This window comes from Diuraphis noxia, unplaced genomic scaffold (assembly GCF_037042655.1).
Source record: "Diuraphis noxia isolate RWA-SAM2 unplaced genomic scaffold, SU_Dnox_SAM2 contig0001, whole genome shotgun sequence".
Lineage (NCBI taxonomy): Eukaryota > Metazoa > Arthropoda > Insecta > Hemiptera > Aphididae > Diuraphis > Diuraphis noxia.
In genome coordinates this window covers 25573656-25594367 of record NW_028301711.1, presented here as the reverse complement: position 1 = coordinate 25594367, position 20712 = coordinate 25573656, and the positions used below count along the sequence as shown (strand labels likewise).

The 20712-nt window shown below is 26.1% G+C and overlaps 1 protein-coding gene across 2 annotated transcripts in view; it reads left to right on the top strand.

Annotated features, from left to right (window-relative positions):
• TTLL5 (Tubulin tyrosine ligase-like 5) overlaps positions 1-17917 on the top strand; it is a 35400-nt gene extending 17483 nt beyond the window's left edge. The window contains exons 2-12 of one of the 2 annotated variants that reach the window (XM_089215843.1): positions 955-1061; positions 2843-3056; positions 3136-3401; positions 5697-5899; positions 6723-6906; positions 6978-7159; positions 7223-7405; positions 7486-7570; positions 8974-9136; positions 10490-10653; positions 12463-17917. In XM_089215843.1, coding sequence (XP_089071969.1) covers positions 955-1061; positions 2843-3056; positions 3136-3401; positions 5697-5899; positions 6723-6906; positions 6978-7159; positions 7223-7405; positions 7486-7570; positions 8974-9136; positions 10490-10653; positions 12463-12580 — 1869 coding nt within the window. In that variant the 3' untranslated portion in view covers positions 12581-17917. The remainder of the gene's footprint in view (positions 1-954; positions 1062-2842; positions 3057-3135; positions 3402-5696; positions 5900-6722; positions 6907-6977; positions 7160-7222; positions 7406-7485; positions 7571-8973; positions 9137-10489; positions 10654-12462) is intronic. The other variant, XR_016189376.1, reaches the window with a different exon arrangement.
• Positions 17918-20712: the final 2795 nt, after the last annotated feature.

Below are 20712 nucleotides of genomic sequence, written 5' to 3'. Positions count from 1 at the left end.
AAAATAAACAATTATATTATAATATTATAGTCAATACACATGGACCTAGTAATGTTGCCTTTTAAATTAAAATAAGTCTACATACTCTATATTTAGAATTTTAAATTCATTCTAAATCCCAACAAAGCCGCCTTTGTTGACACGGTCAACTTGTTTTTATTATTATTATTTATTATTATTTATCACTATTTGATATAATTTAGCATTTATGGTTTATTGTTTGCGTGTCGTAGCTCGTAAGTATAGTATAGTATAACATAGCAATAATATTCAATTGTCTTCGATAATAATATAATTTTCATTGGTATTCACTGTCTCACTAGTCACCGAGTGAAATAAAATTATCATTTTATGGATTTTCCAGTTTCGGAACTGAAATCATTTATGTTTATAAGAATAGAATACATGTGACTGTGTGAGTGAAATACGTATTTACTGTATTAGTCATAGCACCAGTACCTACATGTCGAAGTGTGGTATATTATACTACATAATTATATTATTATTATTATACTTATTAGTAATGTGTACAAAAATGTGAAATTGTATAAGCGTGTAACTTATCTTTATATTGTGTTAGTCATTTTTAATGTATACATTATTTTGTTCGAAATTTTCCAAAATTGTATATTATTACATTTTTAAATTTACATCTTTTACAATACAATCAAGAGGATTTTAAATATTTTTTATGCTAACTTAAAAAGAAGTCAATCTTAAGAAGACTTGTGAAAAACTCTAAACAAACATTGAGCTGAAATCCTCTTAACATATTGAATACAATTATTTTACTATCAACGTTTATTATATAATTAATGATTATCACTTAATTAGTTTAATACTCTGTACTTATAAAGTAGTACAGAATCAAAATCATTAAGAAAAATAAAATGAAAACATTTTAAGTTTAGAACATAATATATATTTACTTTATAACTTTTTTTTGTATAACAGGTAAATTCTGATTCAAATGACTTCAATTTATTATGGTCAAATAACCATGTTAATACAAAAGTCATCAGTTCATTGAGGTCCTATCAACGCATCAATCACTTCCCTAGGTAACTATTAATTTTACTACAAAGACATTAATAATCAAATTATATTTTATTTATGATAACAAATTAGAATAAAATGAAATTTAGAGGGAAAAATGAAATCTTTTCGGTTCGATAAGAATCGTTTACTATAGTCATGTTTTTATGAATTTATGTTACATAATTAAATAATCAAAAATTGGTTCACCTTCATAAAATAATGTTGAAAATTGAAATTGAACTAGAACAAGTGAATAACTGCTTTCTTAAATATAAACTAAGTGACCTTATGTCAAAATTTCACTTTAAAACAAGTTAATGTTTATAGTTAGTTGTACCCATGTCCCATATTATATAGTATGTTCTAATATTCTATATTATACATAGTTTGCTTAACTATTAGCGTATATATAAAACAATAATTCTAGGCGTAAGAATTATATTTTGACTTCTTTTGAGCTATTCATAGATGCTTGAAATTTTTTTATCCATAAATGTCTACAAAAATGGAAAATTAACACAGGTTGCTTAATAATTATTCATGTAATAATTAAAAACTATATAGTCGCATCATATTTTTTTGAAATTATAAATGTTTACTGCATAATTATAAAGTGAATAATATACTGCGAGTTCACAATGCTTTAATGTAATTTCGATAATAATAATAAATATATTTTTTTTTTTTATGGTTAGGGCTTCGACAACTGAGGTCATTAGCCTGGGGAACTGTAGGGGAAGGAACTGTAAGGTTAATAAATATTTTATAATTATAATTTTATAAATTTCTGAGATATTTTTGAAATCAAAACTTATTTTAATTGTTTAATTGTGATCATAATGGCTATTAAAATTAAATATAAAACACCAGTTTTCATAATTTTATTTATATAATCGGCTACCAGTCGGACTCCAACGTTTATTTTTTGATTTTCGAATATCATACAACCTTCACAAATTATATTACGCATATTAATTGTATTTATGTAGGTAATAATATTATGTTACAGTTACGCTCTATAATATAGTATTATAGTATTTAATATAAATTTAATGTTGACAATATTGTTCCTGTCGCAGTTTAGCCGGCCAATAGTAAGTTATAGCTGGCGAGTTCATTTTCAAAATGGCTATGCATAGTGCAAAGTGTGTAATAAATAATAATAAAAAATAAATAATATAATATAAATAATATTAAATAATTAATTGAATTATAATAATACATGTACAATGTCCATTAAATACCGCATAACAAGATTTTACTATTAAGAGTACCACGCATGTTTTGTCTCCGTCTTACAAATGCGTAAGATTGCAAAAACTGTTTAGCACAGGATGTAACCACTCTGTCTGTTCCTCAAGTACACCAAAAGTTAACAAAATATAGAAGATAATATTTTCTGTGTCGTAGCGTTTTTATTTTTGTTTGATATCTTTAATAAGAAAAAAGTTATAATACTTTTAAAAATCTGATATTTTTAAGTTTTTCAAACTTCAATAACTTTTAATAAATCGGTCTTATCGGAAAATTAAAAACGCTGTGACATGATTGAAATTCTCCTTTTTCACGGTGAAAATTGGGTTTCTTAGTTATAACTGTAGACTTTTCGGTGCTTTCCCGCGCGAAACAGTTTTTGCCATGTTACGCACTTGTAAGACGGATACAACAAATGCGAATATCACGCATTTAAATAAAATAATATTCATACTGTAAAACAATAAAATGTGTTTTTAACTATAATTGAATTAATCAAAATTCTAATCTATACTGAATTAATATTATAATTCAAAAATATTTCTATTAGATCGTGTGAATTGACTCGAAAAGATAAATTGTACAAAAATATCGAGACTATGAGCCATCGCAATGGAATTAAAAAGTTCTCTTTTGTTCCTGAAACATACATCATGCCGAAAGATTACAATAGATTTATTTCGAACCAATATCGACATCGAGGTTTATGGATTGTAAAGCCTTTCGATTTATCTCGCGGAAGAGGAATAACAATAATTGATTATGTAATTTATAAAAACCGTTGCTGTTTTATTAGTTTTGTTATTACACGCCTAAATAATAATATTTTGATACTGTTCGCAGTCATTTAAGGACACTCAATCGGTGTTGAAGGAAAATGTCGTTGTTGCCAAGTATATTGACAATCCGCTGTTGGTGAATGGATATAAGTGGGATTTACGTTTGTACGTATTAGTTACATCATTCAATCCACTCGTTGTATACCTGTACGAAGAAGGTTTAGTTAGATTTGCAACTGTTAAATATGTATGTGATAGAAGTCGAATTAATAATCGACGAATGCATCTTTGCAACTATAGTGTCAACAAAAGCAGTCCAAGCTATATTAGGTAAGTCACTTGCTGTATTAAATATTTTTATCAAGAGCATTATTGCTCCTTTTAATTTTAAGGTTCAAATTAATTATTTTATGTTTTGTTGTTGAGAGGACGTCGTGTCTGCATGTGTCTTTGTCACTCTCGTTGAAAGCCACGACTCGTGTAGCTAGGATGCAACTCCGGCGACATCATAAATCATAATTAGGGATTGTCAAGTATATTTTATATTATCTCAGAATCCTACGCCACTCGTATACCTCGTTTAATTTCTTTGATTTGATATAATTAAATAAACCACGAGTCACTCGGCAAGTAAAAATAAACAATATGCTTCCCATACAAAATACAATAAATTATTACGACGATTGACAAATATTCGCGGAATACCAGCTCAAAATAAATAGAGGTACATTAAATAAACCTTCCACACGACTGCACATGACTAAAGTCAATATTTTCCCTATAAATTCGGTAATTACGTCTAAGTCATAACTCATAAGCCATAAGTTAATTTGATCTAATATTAACCACAAATTTACCGAACTCAGATATATTATTTTCAACACATGTGGGTACGACGACTACGACGTAATGGTGTTTTGGTGGACAATAATAAATTATTATTAGTCAAATTAAATGTTACACATTTTAACTCTAATGTAAAATATAAATTGTAATTTGTATATTATGATTTACAGTATTAATCTATTATACATTATATTATTCAAGGTGATTTGTTCGAAAGTAAAATCTCATTTTCTTAGTTTTTGGAAATATTTTGAAAACATAACAAATCAACATTTTATAACAAAAAATTCAATTATTAGCTATTTTTACCATTTTAGATTTATGTCGCTCCTTTTTTTTTTTTGACAACATATTTTATTTTTAAATTCACATTAAACGATTAAACAATCGTTAAAGTTCAAAATAATATTATACATTTATCAACATTTTAAGTAATAATAAGTCGCAATAGTAAGTTAACGGTGATGAAGCGTATTGCGTAGATAAACCATAGGCGGGTAAACAAATTATAATAATAACGAAAAACCGTATATTATAATTAAATTTAAAAAGGACGTTGTTCTTTTCCTTGTAACCTCTAGTCAATTTAAGTATACTCAATGTGCATTATATGAATAATTTATTATGATAGTTATGAAAAGATCAACGGATGACAAACACTACAAACAAGTAAATTAAAAATAGCCATCGATAAGTGCGAGATATGGATGAGAACTGAAATTATAAATTATAGTATAAAATAATAGTATACAAATTATAAATATTAAAATACACGGCGTATAATTATTTTGCACGCGTACATCAGCTTTCTGTGTGGGGCTCCGACGACGTATTCCGCCAGTCCGCCTCCTAAATATAATATGTAATTTTACGTTAATATAATATAAACGCAGCGTTTTTCGTCACCGCCTCGGCCGTTCCGGTATAATAGTCCATTGGACATTCTCATTTAAAAATGTGTAAAATTATTAAGATTTTTCGTCATGGCATTCTGATGGGAATATGTGTTGGATCAAAACCACTCAAATATAAAACAATGAATATTGAATCCGACCGAAAACGATGCAGAACAAAATATTACGGCGCGTATTCCGAAATAGTATATTATTATTATCTATTATTGTCATTTGTCGTTGATCAGCACCTACTGACTTCAAAGTTGTTTTATCCGTCCATGAAAATCTACTAAACGTTTCCAATATTAAACAGTTATCACAATATTACACGAACTGGATGAACTATTTTAATTAATTCATAATTCATTTAAATGTACACCCACCAAGTCTCACCTCTAATATGCATACGTATTATGTAAATCCGGATTCCGGAGTCAGCGTAAATAATAATTCTATTCAGTTTAAAAGGTTGCCTTAATCTAAGAAAAAATGAAATTCCCCATTGGACGGGCGTGATTCAACCTATAAATTCCACGAAAATTAAATTAAATTAAATTATATAATATATATATAAATAAATAATAATTCATGCTAGGTGTTGCCTATATGCGGCTTTTTAATCAATTTCTCACGTCCTGTCTTCTCTTAGCACATAAGCTTAATTGTACATACTTGTATAGATTGTTTATTTGTAATAAAAAAAATTTCCACCTGTGCTTACTATACTAAATACTAGATAAGTTCTCCGCTAAAATTCTAAAACAACACTTTTCGAGAAAATGAGGGTTTATCTTTAAAAGAATCACATAACACTATTAAGTAATTATTTTAATAATAATATTATATCATAAGGTATCTACTTTTACTAACTATTATGATTTAGGAACTCGGATCCTGAACGAGAAAATGTTGGCCATAAGTGGTCTATGAGCGCTCTTTTGAACCATCTTAGAGAAGAGTATCTAATTAATACTGAAACTTTAATGACTGAGATTGAAGACATTGTAATTAAAACAATAATGAGTGCAACTGCACAAATGTTACCAGCAATAAATTGCTTTGTACCTCACAATCAAAACTGTTTTGGTAATTCATTTTTTTTATGGCTGATAATGATTCTAGAACTGACTAAAAACTGAGGGGCTAAAATAAAATTCTGAATTTTTAACTCGTTAAAGTCAGAGTTGTTTACCTATTGATGTAGGTACATGAAGACATTGTAGAGGCAGGGACCCATATTGACAGTATTTATTTTAGCCTATATCATAATATTATATTAAAACAATGATTTAATAAAAAGTGGAAGTGAAGGAAAGTTTTATGGAGATTTTTTTAGTAGGATTTAGCCCACCAGCCACCTCCCACTATACAAAGCAACTCCGGTTACGATATTGGGAATTTGTATAATAAATATTGTATATTATATATATTTTAGTACCTACCTGTATAATATATAATATATATTACTTGTGTTGTTTTTGTTATTATGTTTTTTCAAATTGTTAATATTTTACATTTTTGTTTTGAGAACCACGGTTTTTATTATTTAAGTATTTTTAGTTGCTTAACTGAGGATAAAAATATGAGTTTACCTATGGTTTATTTTTCAAAGTAAATCTATAAAGAATGTCTCTATTCTTAACTATGTATAATTTATAAACTGCCTTAGCTATTCAATTAGTTATGATAGTTTTTAGAGTATTGATGGGAGGCTTGTAAAAATGTGTTGAGTAATATAATAATAATTAATACCTAATCATGATTCATGATGTCATCATAAGACATTGTGTATGGTGGATCAAAAAATTATTGGTTGAAATTAATTTAGTCTATATTCTCCTCTAAATAGATTTCCTATTTTACATTGTAATTGACTTACTTTTTACATTCTCTTCTAATATTATTATAGAATTATACGGGTTTGATATTTTGGTGGACGATAAGTTAAAACCATGGTTACTTGAAGTTAACCTATCTCCATCATTAGGAATAGATTCTGGACTTGATTCTCGTATAAAGAGTTCAATGCTATGTGATTTATTTACTTTAATTGGAATACCAATTGTTGATCCTACTGTCTTCAATTTTAACAGGTAATATTTAAGTTCCTTGGTTTTTAATTATAAATATTTGCTATTATGTAATGTAACGATGATTTTTGTAGAAATGTTCGAAGACCAAAATCTGATATTCCAAGGAACAGAAATTCAAATATTAATACTTATAGTCTTAGTAGTGATGAAAAACGATTATTGAAAAACACAATTGATCAAAATCAAAGGAGCAGAGGGTTCATACGAATTTTTCCCACATACCTATCATGGAAAAAATATTCCTCTTACCTAGGTATGATTGTTATATTTTACTGAAATAAATGCCATCCCAAACTATTTAATTTTTTGTTCATAGATAATATCAATGGCATTCCTAGGGGATCCACTATACCACCATTTTATGTAAAACTAATAAGGAATTATAATTATTTTTTGAATGATCATTTATTCAGTGAAAACTCTTCGTTTTATATGGATATTAGTAGACAAGATCGCTATGAAAGGTCTTTAAAAGATTTTAAGCGGAGCAGCTTGAATGGTTATAACAATATACAATTAGTTATAATATCACTTACCAGTGAGTTAAAAAAGTAAATTAAAATAACATTAATATTTCAGATAGTAAAGATGGGGATCAAACAACTGATATGTTAAAGTTAAAAAAAGCAATTGTAAAATATTTAAATGATGGATATGTATTCAGGTAAACATTTAAACAAAACATATTATTCTATAAATTGTATTGATTATATTTGAACAATATGCACATGTTATACTAATGAATTAACAATTAGTTATAATATGCTACTTATTAATCATTATATTTAATTTTATTATATAAATACAGAGTGATCATTTTATTATAATAGATAGGCACATTCATGGGCGGATAGGCTTTTTTTGGCCTACCGGAAAATTTTAAAAAGGGGCCCCACATGAAAAAGAATTTAATAATATATGATATTAAAGGGCCCCATTACCGAAATATGAAGGGGGGCCTACCGAGAAATGCCCGGTTGCCCGATAGGCCTATCCGCCCATGGGCACATTCTGTAGTCTATAAGTAATTATATAATTACATATCAATTTGTATTATATTTACATATTAATATTACTATTCACTAATAATAATATAATATATAGTATGTATGATCATTTATCATAATATTATCATATTTTGAAAAGCACTTTTCTTAATTTTTAAGAGCATATAAGTTTTATCCCTTTTAAGTACATTGTATGTGGATTAATTTATAAATAATAAATATAGAAAAACTAAAAACTTTAATGTTCAAAAATTGTATATTGTAATGATCTCAAATTATGTAAATATAAGATAATGAATGAAAAGAATCACCTTATATTTAAGGTATTATTTATTATTAGTTCTTACTGTACTCGTATGTCCTAAAACTACACTAATTTATTAAAATAAAAATAGTTGTAGGAAAATTATATTTGCTTTAGGTATGTTTTTCAGTGCAGTATACTATTTTTAACAAAATTTAAATACACTTATTCTATACTAACATTTTAAATAAAAAAATATGGGTTAATTATTTAGAAACTATAAATAATAATAATTACATAATTTACAATTAATATATTATATATTTAATAAAAATAAATAAATAAATAGATTATCTGAATTTAAAATAACCGATATTTTATCAGTAGCATACTCAGAATTTTTCAATGAGAAGGGGGAGCCGAAGGAGGCTAAACATAGTAAATCTGAATTTGATATACTGATTACTAGGTCGTAATTACTAATTACTATATCCCGTAATCGTACAGAATGTTTCTTTAAGGCCGTTTTCAGGAGTATCATTGTTTGTTTTTTGCTTTATATTATATAAGATTAATACCATAACACGGCCAATAGGAGGAAGACTGAACCTTCTTTAGCCCCCCTCCCACCTAAGGCATGCCACTCTAGTGTTATATTATGATGCTTATAAATGATCACTCTGATTTAATTTGCTTTACTGAATATTTCCTCATAATAATGCTAAATTTGTTAGCTCTTGTTAAAATTGTATATTTCAATTTCATATTAGCTATTACCTACCGTAAATTTTCTACCTTTCTTTGCTTACATTTCAGTAATCTACAGGCTCGGCAAACATTTGCTTTATACTTGACTTACATTTCTGCTTTATTAAAAAAATGTGCTTTGGAGAAAAATTTTGACGATCCATCAAGTAATCTTGTATTGATGTTTTTAATAAAAGCTTCAAAGAACCTCAGTGTTCCTTTAAAAATTGAGGTTAGTTATTTAGTATATTAAATAAAATAATTTGTTTTATAAGTTATTATGTACAGCGGCGGTTTGGCCTACCAAGATACCAGAAAAGTTTCTGGTGGGCCGTTTCTCGTATTAATACTCTGGGCCAATTTACTTGGGTTATTAATTATTTGATTATATCTAACTGTTTGTTTATGTTGTTTGTTATATTGTGATTTTGTATAAGTATACATGAGTTAATTTATATTTTATTTTAAAATTGTTAACATTTTTGTAACATTTTTGTAAATATTATATTTTCTGAGTGAAGCGATGAAAAATTTAATTTAATAATGACTTTCTGAGGTAGTAAAATGTTTCGATTTTCTATTTCATTATCATCTTTTCTAGTAGGAAAGTGAATCTAGTTCAGGGCCGTGTTAAGATTTTTAGTGCCCGGAGGCATAATATATAAGTTGAGGATTCATCAACAGCGGTTTCTCAAGCTTGAGGTGCCCTTTGATTTTATCAAGTTGTAGCGCCTGGGTGCAATGCCCCCTTTGCCCACAGGCAGCCATATTACTGATGAAAAATCCAAAAATGTGAAGAAAAAATATAAAATTGCATACAACTCTGTGCTCTAACTATAAATTATAAGTGTTATAACAATAATACATTAACAAACAATTTGTACATAAAATAATTCCAATTAACACCCTACTGTTAAAACTATTAGAATATTAGTTTACCACTACAGTTAAATGAAGCTTTTAATTCAATTTATTGTATTTGATTTCAGCTTATATAGAATAATATTATAATATATAAAGTAATGTTACATTTATACGCAGTCCTCAACCCATACTAATAATTTTCATTGGCTATCTTCCATAGATGAGATACTTTATTTTTGATTAAAGTAATACATACTTCCATCATTTTGTAATTTTCATTTCATAGAATTGTATTGAATGAGATACTCAAATAACAGTTTATGAATTATTCAGCTTATTATTATGCTACTGCCTAACAGCTATGGAATGTAAATCAATAATTTTAAGTAATTCCAATTCTTTTAAGTTACCTTTTTTATTTTTCCAATTTAAGCACTGGATAGATGTATAGATTATACAATTTTTAAATGAAAATGTGGTGAGTTTTTCATTTATAAGTTAAATCATACAATAATAAATGTAAAATGCATAGCAATTCTTCTGCTAATTATGTTAATATTATTATTTATTTCTAATATGTTTGTGATTATCCATCACTTAGTCTACTACAACTGATCAGCTTGTAATAAATTGATAAATTAGTATCAAAATATGTTTGAAAAGTAACTGAATTGAAATATTTGAAATACAAATTACTTAATATATATTTTATATTTTATAGGTTTCTAAATCTTCATTATCAAACAAAAAAGCAATGGAAATACTTCAATTATTGGAAAGGTTTTTATCGAAATACAACTATGATACTTTAATGTATTTGACTCCAGAAACTACAAAAAATTGTTTGCCGCAAAAATTGTTTAATTTATTTCTCACACACGCCGGGTAATTTTTGAATTTTTATTACAAATAATCTTATAATTCATTTATTTATGTATTAATTTAAACAGTTAACAGTCATTATTCATTAAATTAATGTCTTTATTTGTATCTTTTTGTTATAAAAATCGCGGAAGTCTAAGATCTTATACTAGTTATACACTTATACTATATTGTTACTCCTTATATCTTATATTCTTATAGCTTTAATGTATTTTATGTGTTTTTTTTTTTATATATGTATGCTATACACACTACACAATGAGTAGTGAAAATAATAATTTTAAATTTTAGTATCTTTTCTAGTGAAAAATTAATCTAGTTGTAGAATTCGAGAGATGAAAATTCCTAGTGATTTTACTATTTTAGTAAGCATTGGGAAAATCAAACAAAAAATGAAGCACAATTTTACGTAAAATTGATTTTGTTTTTGGCGTAAATAAAAATTATGACAAATCATATAGATACTTAAATTTTCATTTATATGATTTTCACCAGATGTTTATATGACAATTTTCCATAGATGATGAAATTTAAAAAATATTTGACTCGATTTTTGAACTATTTGTATTTTATAGGAGTAAGAACTATAAATCTAAAGTTAACTATTTTTATTAAATTATCATCAATATTAAAATTTAAAAAAGAATTGAGCGTAAATATATCATAATTTTGTACAAACTTCTGAACATTTAAAAATAATTTTGAGTTGGAATTTCACAATATAATTTTTATTTATATCTAAAATTTGAAAATTTAAGATTCCTTTTAAGTTAAGATTGCTTTTTATGAAAGGAAAAGTTTACTGCAAGCTTAAATTAATTTTTTATCAGCGTTTGAGCACAAATATTTTAAACATACGATATTCATTCAAAATTTAATGAATTCTCATCGAACGAATTTCTCGTCTGGTCATTCAAAAACGAATAACCATAGATAATTGAAATTTTCACCAAATTTTAATTCTACGATTTCCTAACTTTTGTACGTCATTAAGAGGACGCCACACCCGCATGTGTTGTCTTCGTCGTACAAGTGCGTAGCATAGCAAATTTTACGCTCAGCAGATCACGTTTATCTCCGTTATTTTAAAATTTAGAGTGAATTGACTTATTATAAAAATTAAAGGCAAGATTATTACCGAGTGCATCTCATAGGCTTTTTATTATATTTTAATTTTAAGCCGAGTTATGAGTATTTTTAGATATAAAAATTATTTACAATTTTAAAATATTCATTACTCGCTTTAAAATTAAAACATAATAAAAAGCCTATATTTTTTAAATATAAAAACTCTTTTTGCACTATTTATACTTTATAGGCATGAAACAGTTTTTATTTTTTGTTTTTAAATGTTCATAAAAAACATTCGTAGGACCAAAAAGTTTGAAAATTGTACACAAGTTACCTCAAAAGTAACTATAAATTAATTAGAAAAATATTTAAGATACGATCTTGACCTATTAACCTATTAACACCAATTTTACGGATCACCGGTATTAAAATATAAATTAAAAGTTACATCTGACATTTTCTTCAATAATTTAGTTAATCTACCAAATACTTTAGTAAATACTTAATGTGTTTATTTATTAATGACGAATATTATTTTAAATGCTTAGACGAGGCTAATAAGTTGTGGTGTAATAATGTACTATACATTTTTAGGCTGAGGTAGTGGGTAATGGGTATCCTTTATATTTACCACTTCACTTCTCTAGTCATCGTAATATGTATCATGTATATTATAATGTTAACTTTCATTGATATTCGATAATATATCTAAAACAGTTACTAATATCATTTATTTTTTAGGAAAGAAGATATTGAAGAAATAATTAATGACTCGAAACACAATTGTTTGTCATCTGCTATACACCCAGTGAATGATGTTAAAAATTCTAAATCATTTGAATCAAAAGTTTGGAAATAATAATATGTACAATGCTGTCGAGATGTTGAAATTTATAACTTACCGAACTTTTTATGATTAACGTCTAAGAACTACCTATTATTGAATGTAGATGTACATCCTTATATTATGCATGAATTTATCACGACATTTGTCTCATTATACTAGCTATTAGTGTTACTAATTAGTAATATTATTAATTACCATAGGCGTGGGGCGATACCCGTTTGCGCACATTTATCCTTTTTTGCGACTCGTTTGCGTACAAATGTATAACTCGATTGCGCACACGAGTTTTTAATACCCGTGATAAATGACCCAAAACGTAGGACTCGTTTGCGTACATAAAGTATAGTAAAAGTCTACTAAAACCCTTAACAAAAATAATGTTTAAGATTGTTTTCAAACATTTTCCTTCTCACTTTTACAGGCTTAGGACTGTCTGTTTACAACGGGCGTGATTAAAAAATGTCTTTTTTTTTGTTAATTTAGTTTAAATTAAATTTGTCATGTTTTTTCAATGTTATGTTTGTATTTACTATTTTATTAATTTTAATGTAATACTTCTTTAGAACCACACACTAGTTAATCAATTACGTGTATCTTATCGAAATTTGTTCACACGTAACAATATAAGTCTAATTTAATAACTGTACGCAAACGAGTAGTCATTTTCAGGTCAAAATTAGTATTAACCGGGTTTTCACGTTTTTCGATGTACGCAAACGAGTTGTCAGTTTACAGGTATAAAATTGTGTACTGTGCGCAATGAGTATCACCGTAGGCGTGCACAGACTTTATCCGCAGGGGAGGCGCACATTAAATCATTAAAAAGGTCTGAACAAATTATCAAAGATTCTTGTACTAATGACTACTAGTATAGTTAAATATTAAATTTTAAATTGTATAAAGTATCCATTTATTTAATCCAATATAAAAATAACCTGCTGTAGTATACATATCAGATATCTATGCATTTCTTAAAGAAAAAGCCAGTGGCCGCAGGAAGGGCTTTAGCCTATCCCCCTTCCCCGTGCGCATGCCTATGGTACTACTTATTTATTACTCTTAGATAGTTAGATATAGTAAATTTAACATAATATCTTATAAATTTGACATTTTTTTTATTGTTAATATAGATCATAAAATGTAAGCGTTATGCGTTTTGGTAGGACTGGGTAAAACGCATTAAAAGCAAATTACATTATTTGTTATTGTTTAAAGAGGACTGTGCGTTGTTTCCGTCTAAGAAGTGCATAACTAGCAAATTTTATAATCATCAGATATTCAAATCACTTTAGCTCCGTTAGTTGAGAATTGAAGTGAATTGACTTCTTATAAAATGTAAAAGGAAAAATAATCATAATATGTTCATTCTCATAAGCCTTTTATCATACTTAAATTTAAAAACGAGTTATTAGTATTACTCTTTAAAATTGTAAATTGTTTGTGTATCTTAAAATTACTCATAACTCGAGTTCACTAAAAATTTCAAACTAACGCGGAGCTAAATGTGAACTGCTGAGCGTAAAATTTGCCATGTTACGCATCTGTAGGACGAAGACAACACATGCGGGTATCACTTACTTTTTTTTATATTCATGTTTTTTTATTTTATGTCATACCGGAAAGGGCAATTTGAACGCAATCACGCTACGACTACACGCCAGCATTTCAATCACGTTTTCATCAATTTCCAGTGACGTACGCAGGAGTAGGGTTCTGAGCCCCTTGAAATTTCTTCCTTTTACAAAAAAATCTTATTTGCCTCCATTTCATCACACAAAGTCGATCAATTTATGGTAATTTTTTATATAGATATAAAATCATTTGTTAATTATTAATTATTATTTGTTATAACCATAGTCTATAATTATTTAAAAACTATGTAGTATGTAAATTATTAATTCGTGTAAAACCCTAAGCGAACTAAAGTCCTGTATACGCTGCTACTGTCACAACTCCCAATTTCTTATATTTCACGATATTTATTATGGACGCACCTACAAGCGTTTTAAATGTTTCGTGTGAATGTATCATATAATATATTGGAAATGTTTGGTATAATTTTATCGTTCGGACGCGATCTACCGCGCTAAAATTATTAAAGAGCCACTATTTTGCGTAATATGCTTTCGACCGAGGCCGTCCGTTTATTCCCGGCTTGATTATCGACATTCGTGGACGTGTTCTATTTTGGGTGAATATTATTATTGTTGTCGTTATTATTATCTTCGGTAACGCGAACGCGTGTGTTCGAATCGCCCCGTGTAGGTTAGATGTACCAACTACTAGCAGCATGTCAATTCCTGCCGATAACCGATCGGAACACGAATACACGATTATGATCGGACGGGAGTGCAGGACGTTCGTTTTACTCGACCCACCAAAACGCACTCGATAGTTTCTATAAATAAATATTGTATTCATTGTAAACATAGACCTTATACTAAGTCTATGTTTGTAAATTATTATCGATGTTATAATATTATTAAATATATTCGTATGTTCTAAGAAGACTGGATAAATCAAAATACGCCAATTTCAAAATAATTATGTGATGAAAATATATTCTAATAATATTTTTAAGAACCATTTATCTTTAACTGATTAACTGTTCAAGCTGTTGCGTTTTGCAAACCCAAAAATCAAACATAATTTAAAATGTTTTCTTCCATTAAGCTTACAAAAATTATGCTGACCAGATGCATTTTTTTATTGCATTATTCTAGTGTCCTCAACAACAATAGTGCTCAGCATAGGTACATGAAATTGTACTCTCTCATGATATATAATATCACAAGCTAATATTTCTTTTCGTAATTGATATTTTTCATGATTCGGCCTAATGCATTAATGCATAATAGGTATTATAAGTAATTTAATGTGATGTTACTATATTATTAATACAGAACTAGGTACGACGACAAATTTTTCCTCTTTAAATTGTACATTGTATAATGTGTAATGTTGAAACATAATATTATAATATAATATTAGTTATTACATAACATTTTTTTGATGCATGAGATGTTTTTAAATGTTCATATCTGGCCACCATAATTCAAGTAAACTTATATTTATATATATTCATCATTTAAATTTAAGACATAGTGTCTACTATGTAGTATAAATTATAAAGTTTATAAAAATTTCATTTTACAGACATATTATAAATATATTGTACTTTTTTTTAAAATGTTTTACATACAGTAGTCAGTAATACACGATGAGTAAAACTAAAACTAATGTTCATGATGTAGGCGTATTATTGTACACAAACATAACATACTTGATATTTAGCAAAACTTTAATATTATTGTAATAATTTGAAAATTACGAGATGCCAACATTTTCATTGTTCCAGAAATACAAAATAATTGTATTTGTATTTGCTAATTTTACACCAAGTCACCAAACATATTTGCCAAAGAATTTAATTTAATGAATAATATATCATAATAATAATATTTTATTTTATATTATATAATCAATTATAGGTACTTTATAAATATAAATTACAATCAGGTAATAATACTAGCATCAGAACTCGGTACCAAGTACATTAACAATTTAATTTAAATTTGATACGTATTATTTTTCTGTTATTATTGTTATAATATTTTGATACAGTGTTTAATTTACTCATATTTTTAAATTGTTTTTAAAAAAAATTCGTTTATAATAATTATAACAATATAAATCACAATATATTTAAATTAAAATGTAAATGTAAATGAAATTCGTTCAATAATTTTAGGAATCGTTCAAATATTTTTGATAGATAATTAAAACTATTTTTTATCTGGCTTAAGGTTTCCTGTTAAATTATCTATTTTGTTCAACCGAATGCATTTACTAAAAGGTTTTTATGTCTTATAATATTCTAATGTCTAATATATTTTGTATTTGTATTTGTATTTTTTTAGTTTGTGTACTAATAATAGTATTTATGTTCATAATTCATGTAATTAAATGTTAATATCTGTACTTAAATTGTAAAGCAATATTTTTTCTATACATTACACGTCATGTACTTATTATAGAGAATATGGAAAACTAATTAGGAGTAAGCGTTGAGATATAATTATATAAATGTAAATTTACGTCCTTAATATAACATCGTTTAATAATAATTTGTTAATTTCAATCACAAAATATGTCAATGTCATATTAAAAATAGTTTCATCATAGCTGCTCCGTTAAACTAGTATTACTAAGAATCAAAAAAATATTTTCATTCAATTCTAGCTTTTGTGAATTTGTATTGAATATTTAAGTATATTAAAACATTACTTTAAGAAAATCATAATTTAATTAAATCGGAATAGGTGTTTATATGAAGTAGACTCATAGTCGTAAATATTATGATGATAATCAAAAACCTACTATATATTGTATTTTAATTTTAATTACATTTTTATATATTATGATATTTGTATTTAAATAATATTTTTCTAGTCTAATTGCTGTGATTCTAGATACATTTACTTTTTTTTGCATATTTTTATTTTTAAATATTAAACGCGTAACACATATTTTAAGAGATCTGTAATTAAGATAATTAAATATAATTTTAATTAAATTTCTCATGAGAAATATCACGATTACCATCTTCATTATGATTGTTATGAACGTTAGCTACGTAGTCGAAAATTTTCACAAATGTATTAAAAAATATTAAATTTAGCTTTTGTTTGAAAGTTTCACTTTTCGGCTTCATTATATAATTATATTATACATTTTAATTTTATACAAATAGTGTAATATAAAAATTATTATATTACACTAGTACACTAGGTAATCATTACAATTTAAAACGTCACATTTTAATTCATGCATTTTAGAACTATTGCAAATGCATCTTTCATTATATTATTATTATATTTATTTATGTTATACACTTAACATATTTTATTATATTATAAATATTAAGCAATAAGATATTTTCTAAATTATTACTAGTTTCGAAATACTTGTTAAATATTACTTATAAATTATCAAAACTTATGTGTTATGATTTATGATTTAACCATATAATGGCTTTATGTTTTTAATATTGGTGCCTGTTGATTGCTTATTATTATAAATTGTTCCTGATAAAATTACAGAATAAGATTAAGTTGTACAATTATACTTTAAGAAACGTCCATTATTTTTAAATTTAAAATTTAGTATTTTTGGTATTTAAAATAATCAAATTTGATTAACATTTATGAAAGTAGTGATAATTTCGAATTTTTTATCATATATATCGCTTTTATTTTACATTATACATTTATATATCATTTAATTGTATGAAATCACGTAGTATATTAGTATATTACCTATATTATTTTGTTTTATTTCCATTTTGTGCAATGTTTTTTTTTATACACACAAATATAAGGTCAAATATATTATGTTTCAATTTTATTATGTTGTTGGTTTTTATTTCATTTTTATTTTTTAAAATAAAAATATTTAATCATGTAACAAATTACAAAATGCAAAGGTATACTGTAACATTACCGCAGTAGAGTGTAGAGTGCATCTATGAATTATATTATTATTTATAATTATTATAAATTATTATAAACATTTAACATACGACAAGTCTATCAAGTTAACATTGAAATTTTGTCATATTACTCATATTAACTATATTATGTAGGTACTATAGTTATTACGTCAATAGTGTAAAAAAATAATAATAAAATAAATGAAACAAGAAAAATATCAAATTTACTATCAGTTATATAAACAATAGTGCAGTAGCTTTATAATAGTATAATCATATTATATAGATCTTGGAATTAACAGCTTAAAGATGAAAACTTATGAAATAAAATCAATTAGGTAAGTTCACACCTATTCCTTTGAATATAACTGATTTTGAAATTAGTTTATCATTTTGAGGGCATTTATTTAAAAAAAAATTAACTTCGTTTCAAATTCCATTCAATATTATCCACTTCTTATTATATTTTACTCCAGTAGATATATTATACGATTTTAAAAATAAATTATCTTTATTATCAACCATCTTATATTTGGCTATCGGTTACAATATTGTAATGGTAATAATTTTATATTTATTTTATTCCCGAAGTCTGAGCTATTTCGAGTTGTTATTGTCTATTCGTAAACGTTGGCTGGCTGGTGGTTATTATTATTATCATCGAATCGCTGTATCGTTACATGTTATTGCTATTAGTCGTATTCCATTTTAGTAGTTATAGAAAACAGAACTATTAATAGTATCTCATTTACGCAGAATAATATTATTGCCGAACCAAACGTGCCGACCACGACCGGTCGTTTATCGAAAACAAAAATACCGATAAATATATACTCATATTATTATTATTAACTATTATAAAAATAATTTATCATATTATTATGCGTGACTATTTTAGTTACATTATTCGTGTAATCTCCCGACTCTCCCGTAAACTTGTTTTTTTTTTTCGATTCATTTTGATTAGTTTCATTTTAGATTCATTTAGATTCATTTTGATCATTTTGATAGTTTTTATTGGCAAGATAATTTACCGAAAATCTAACGAAGAAAAATAACTAACATTCCTCTAAGGTCTTTCTTGCAAATTTAAGAAAAAAATATATTAAAAATTCATTGTCACATTTTTATAATGAGCATTAATATACAAATGTTGACCAAATTAATTAAATCACGAAGATTTTCAAACATGTAATTTTAAATTTATAATGTAATAGTTTGAACTTCAAAATTCAAAAATTACAATAGTATTTAATATCTATAATTATTACTATTATGATATTACTTTCCTTAGACAATTAAATTACTAAAACATTTGGTGAAATTTTAAGCTATGTGTTAAATTATTTTATACAATGGTGTGAATCATTTTACGTCGCCACGTCATTTTTTACTTATAACTTTATAAGTTACATGTTAATAGTTACCTGCAATGTGGAATTTTTCGATGTCCAACACTCAATAGCATACTGTATTTAATTAAACGATAAAATATAAGTAGGGTCAACTGGATACAATCCAGTATCTACCAAAATCGTATTATTGTAAATCGGTGTATTTTATTTAAGACCCGAGAATAACAAATAAAATATAAAAATACAAAAAAAGATATTGCGATTTCAAGCAATCGAACCTCGATGCATTATAATATTCTAAACAATCTAAACATTTTCACTATTTTCAGTTTGTCTTATCTTTTTTAGGAAAATTTTTTTCCTAAAACACATAAAGTGTAATAAATCTTATCCTTAGGAACGTTTTACATATTCCAAAGCTATAATAGAAGATAAAATGGTAATAAATTCAAAACTAGTGGTTAACACAGCAGAAAACAATTTTTATTTTAATAAGCTATTTACTAAACACGATAAACAAAACAAAATCAAATTAAACTTGGACAAATAATAACTGAATGACGTGATGTGAATATATCATATGAGATGAATGAATAATTATCAAATATCGGGTTTCAAACGATCAGTGCCTAGTTGTTCGATTTTGATTATACGGAAATCGGATAATCAGTACATCTGCAAATGTAAGTTCACATGCATAAAGCATAATTATATAACGTGAATACAATATCGTTAATAAAAGACATTTTACAAAAAACTTATGATAATATTCACTCTACTTAAATTCATCACTAACCATTGGATCAAAACAGTAATCAATATTGGCAATATCATTCATAGCGTTATTTAATGTGATCTTGCAATCGATATAGATGATTAAAGCACTTGCTTCATTTGCGTCATGAGTTGTTTTTGTTTTTATGAAAATAGTTACTGGACATTGGTAAAGCGTGTGATCTACCGAGGAAACAGTAAAAACAAGTAAAATAAAAATTATAAATAAATATTTAGTTATCTAATATTATCTGATAAAAATGTAATTCAATTGAAAAAATAACTAATATATTTAAGGTTCTTTGTGTCTACAAAACAAATGATATAATTATTAGTATATTAGTCAAAAGTCTTATGAAACATAAACTTTTTTATATCTTCCAAAAATGTACCTATTTAAAAATTATTCAGATAGTTTATTAAACGGTATTTAACATTCAATTAAATAGCGTGGTAATAGATTTTCATTAGCCCCGAGTATTTTTCTTAAGATTTTAGATTTTAATATTGACCATAAACTTTCT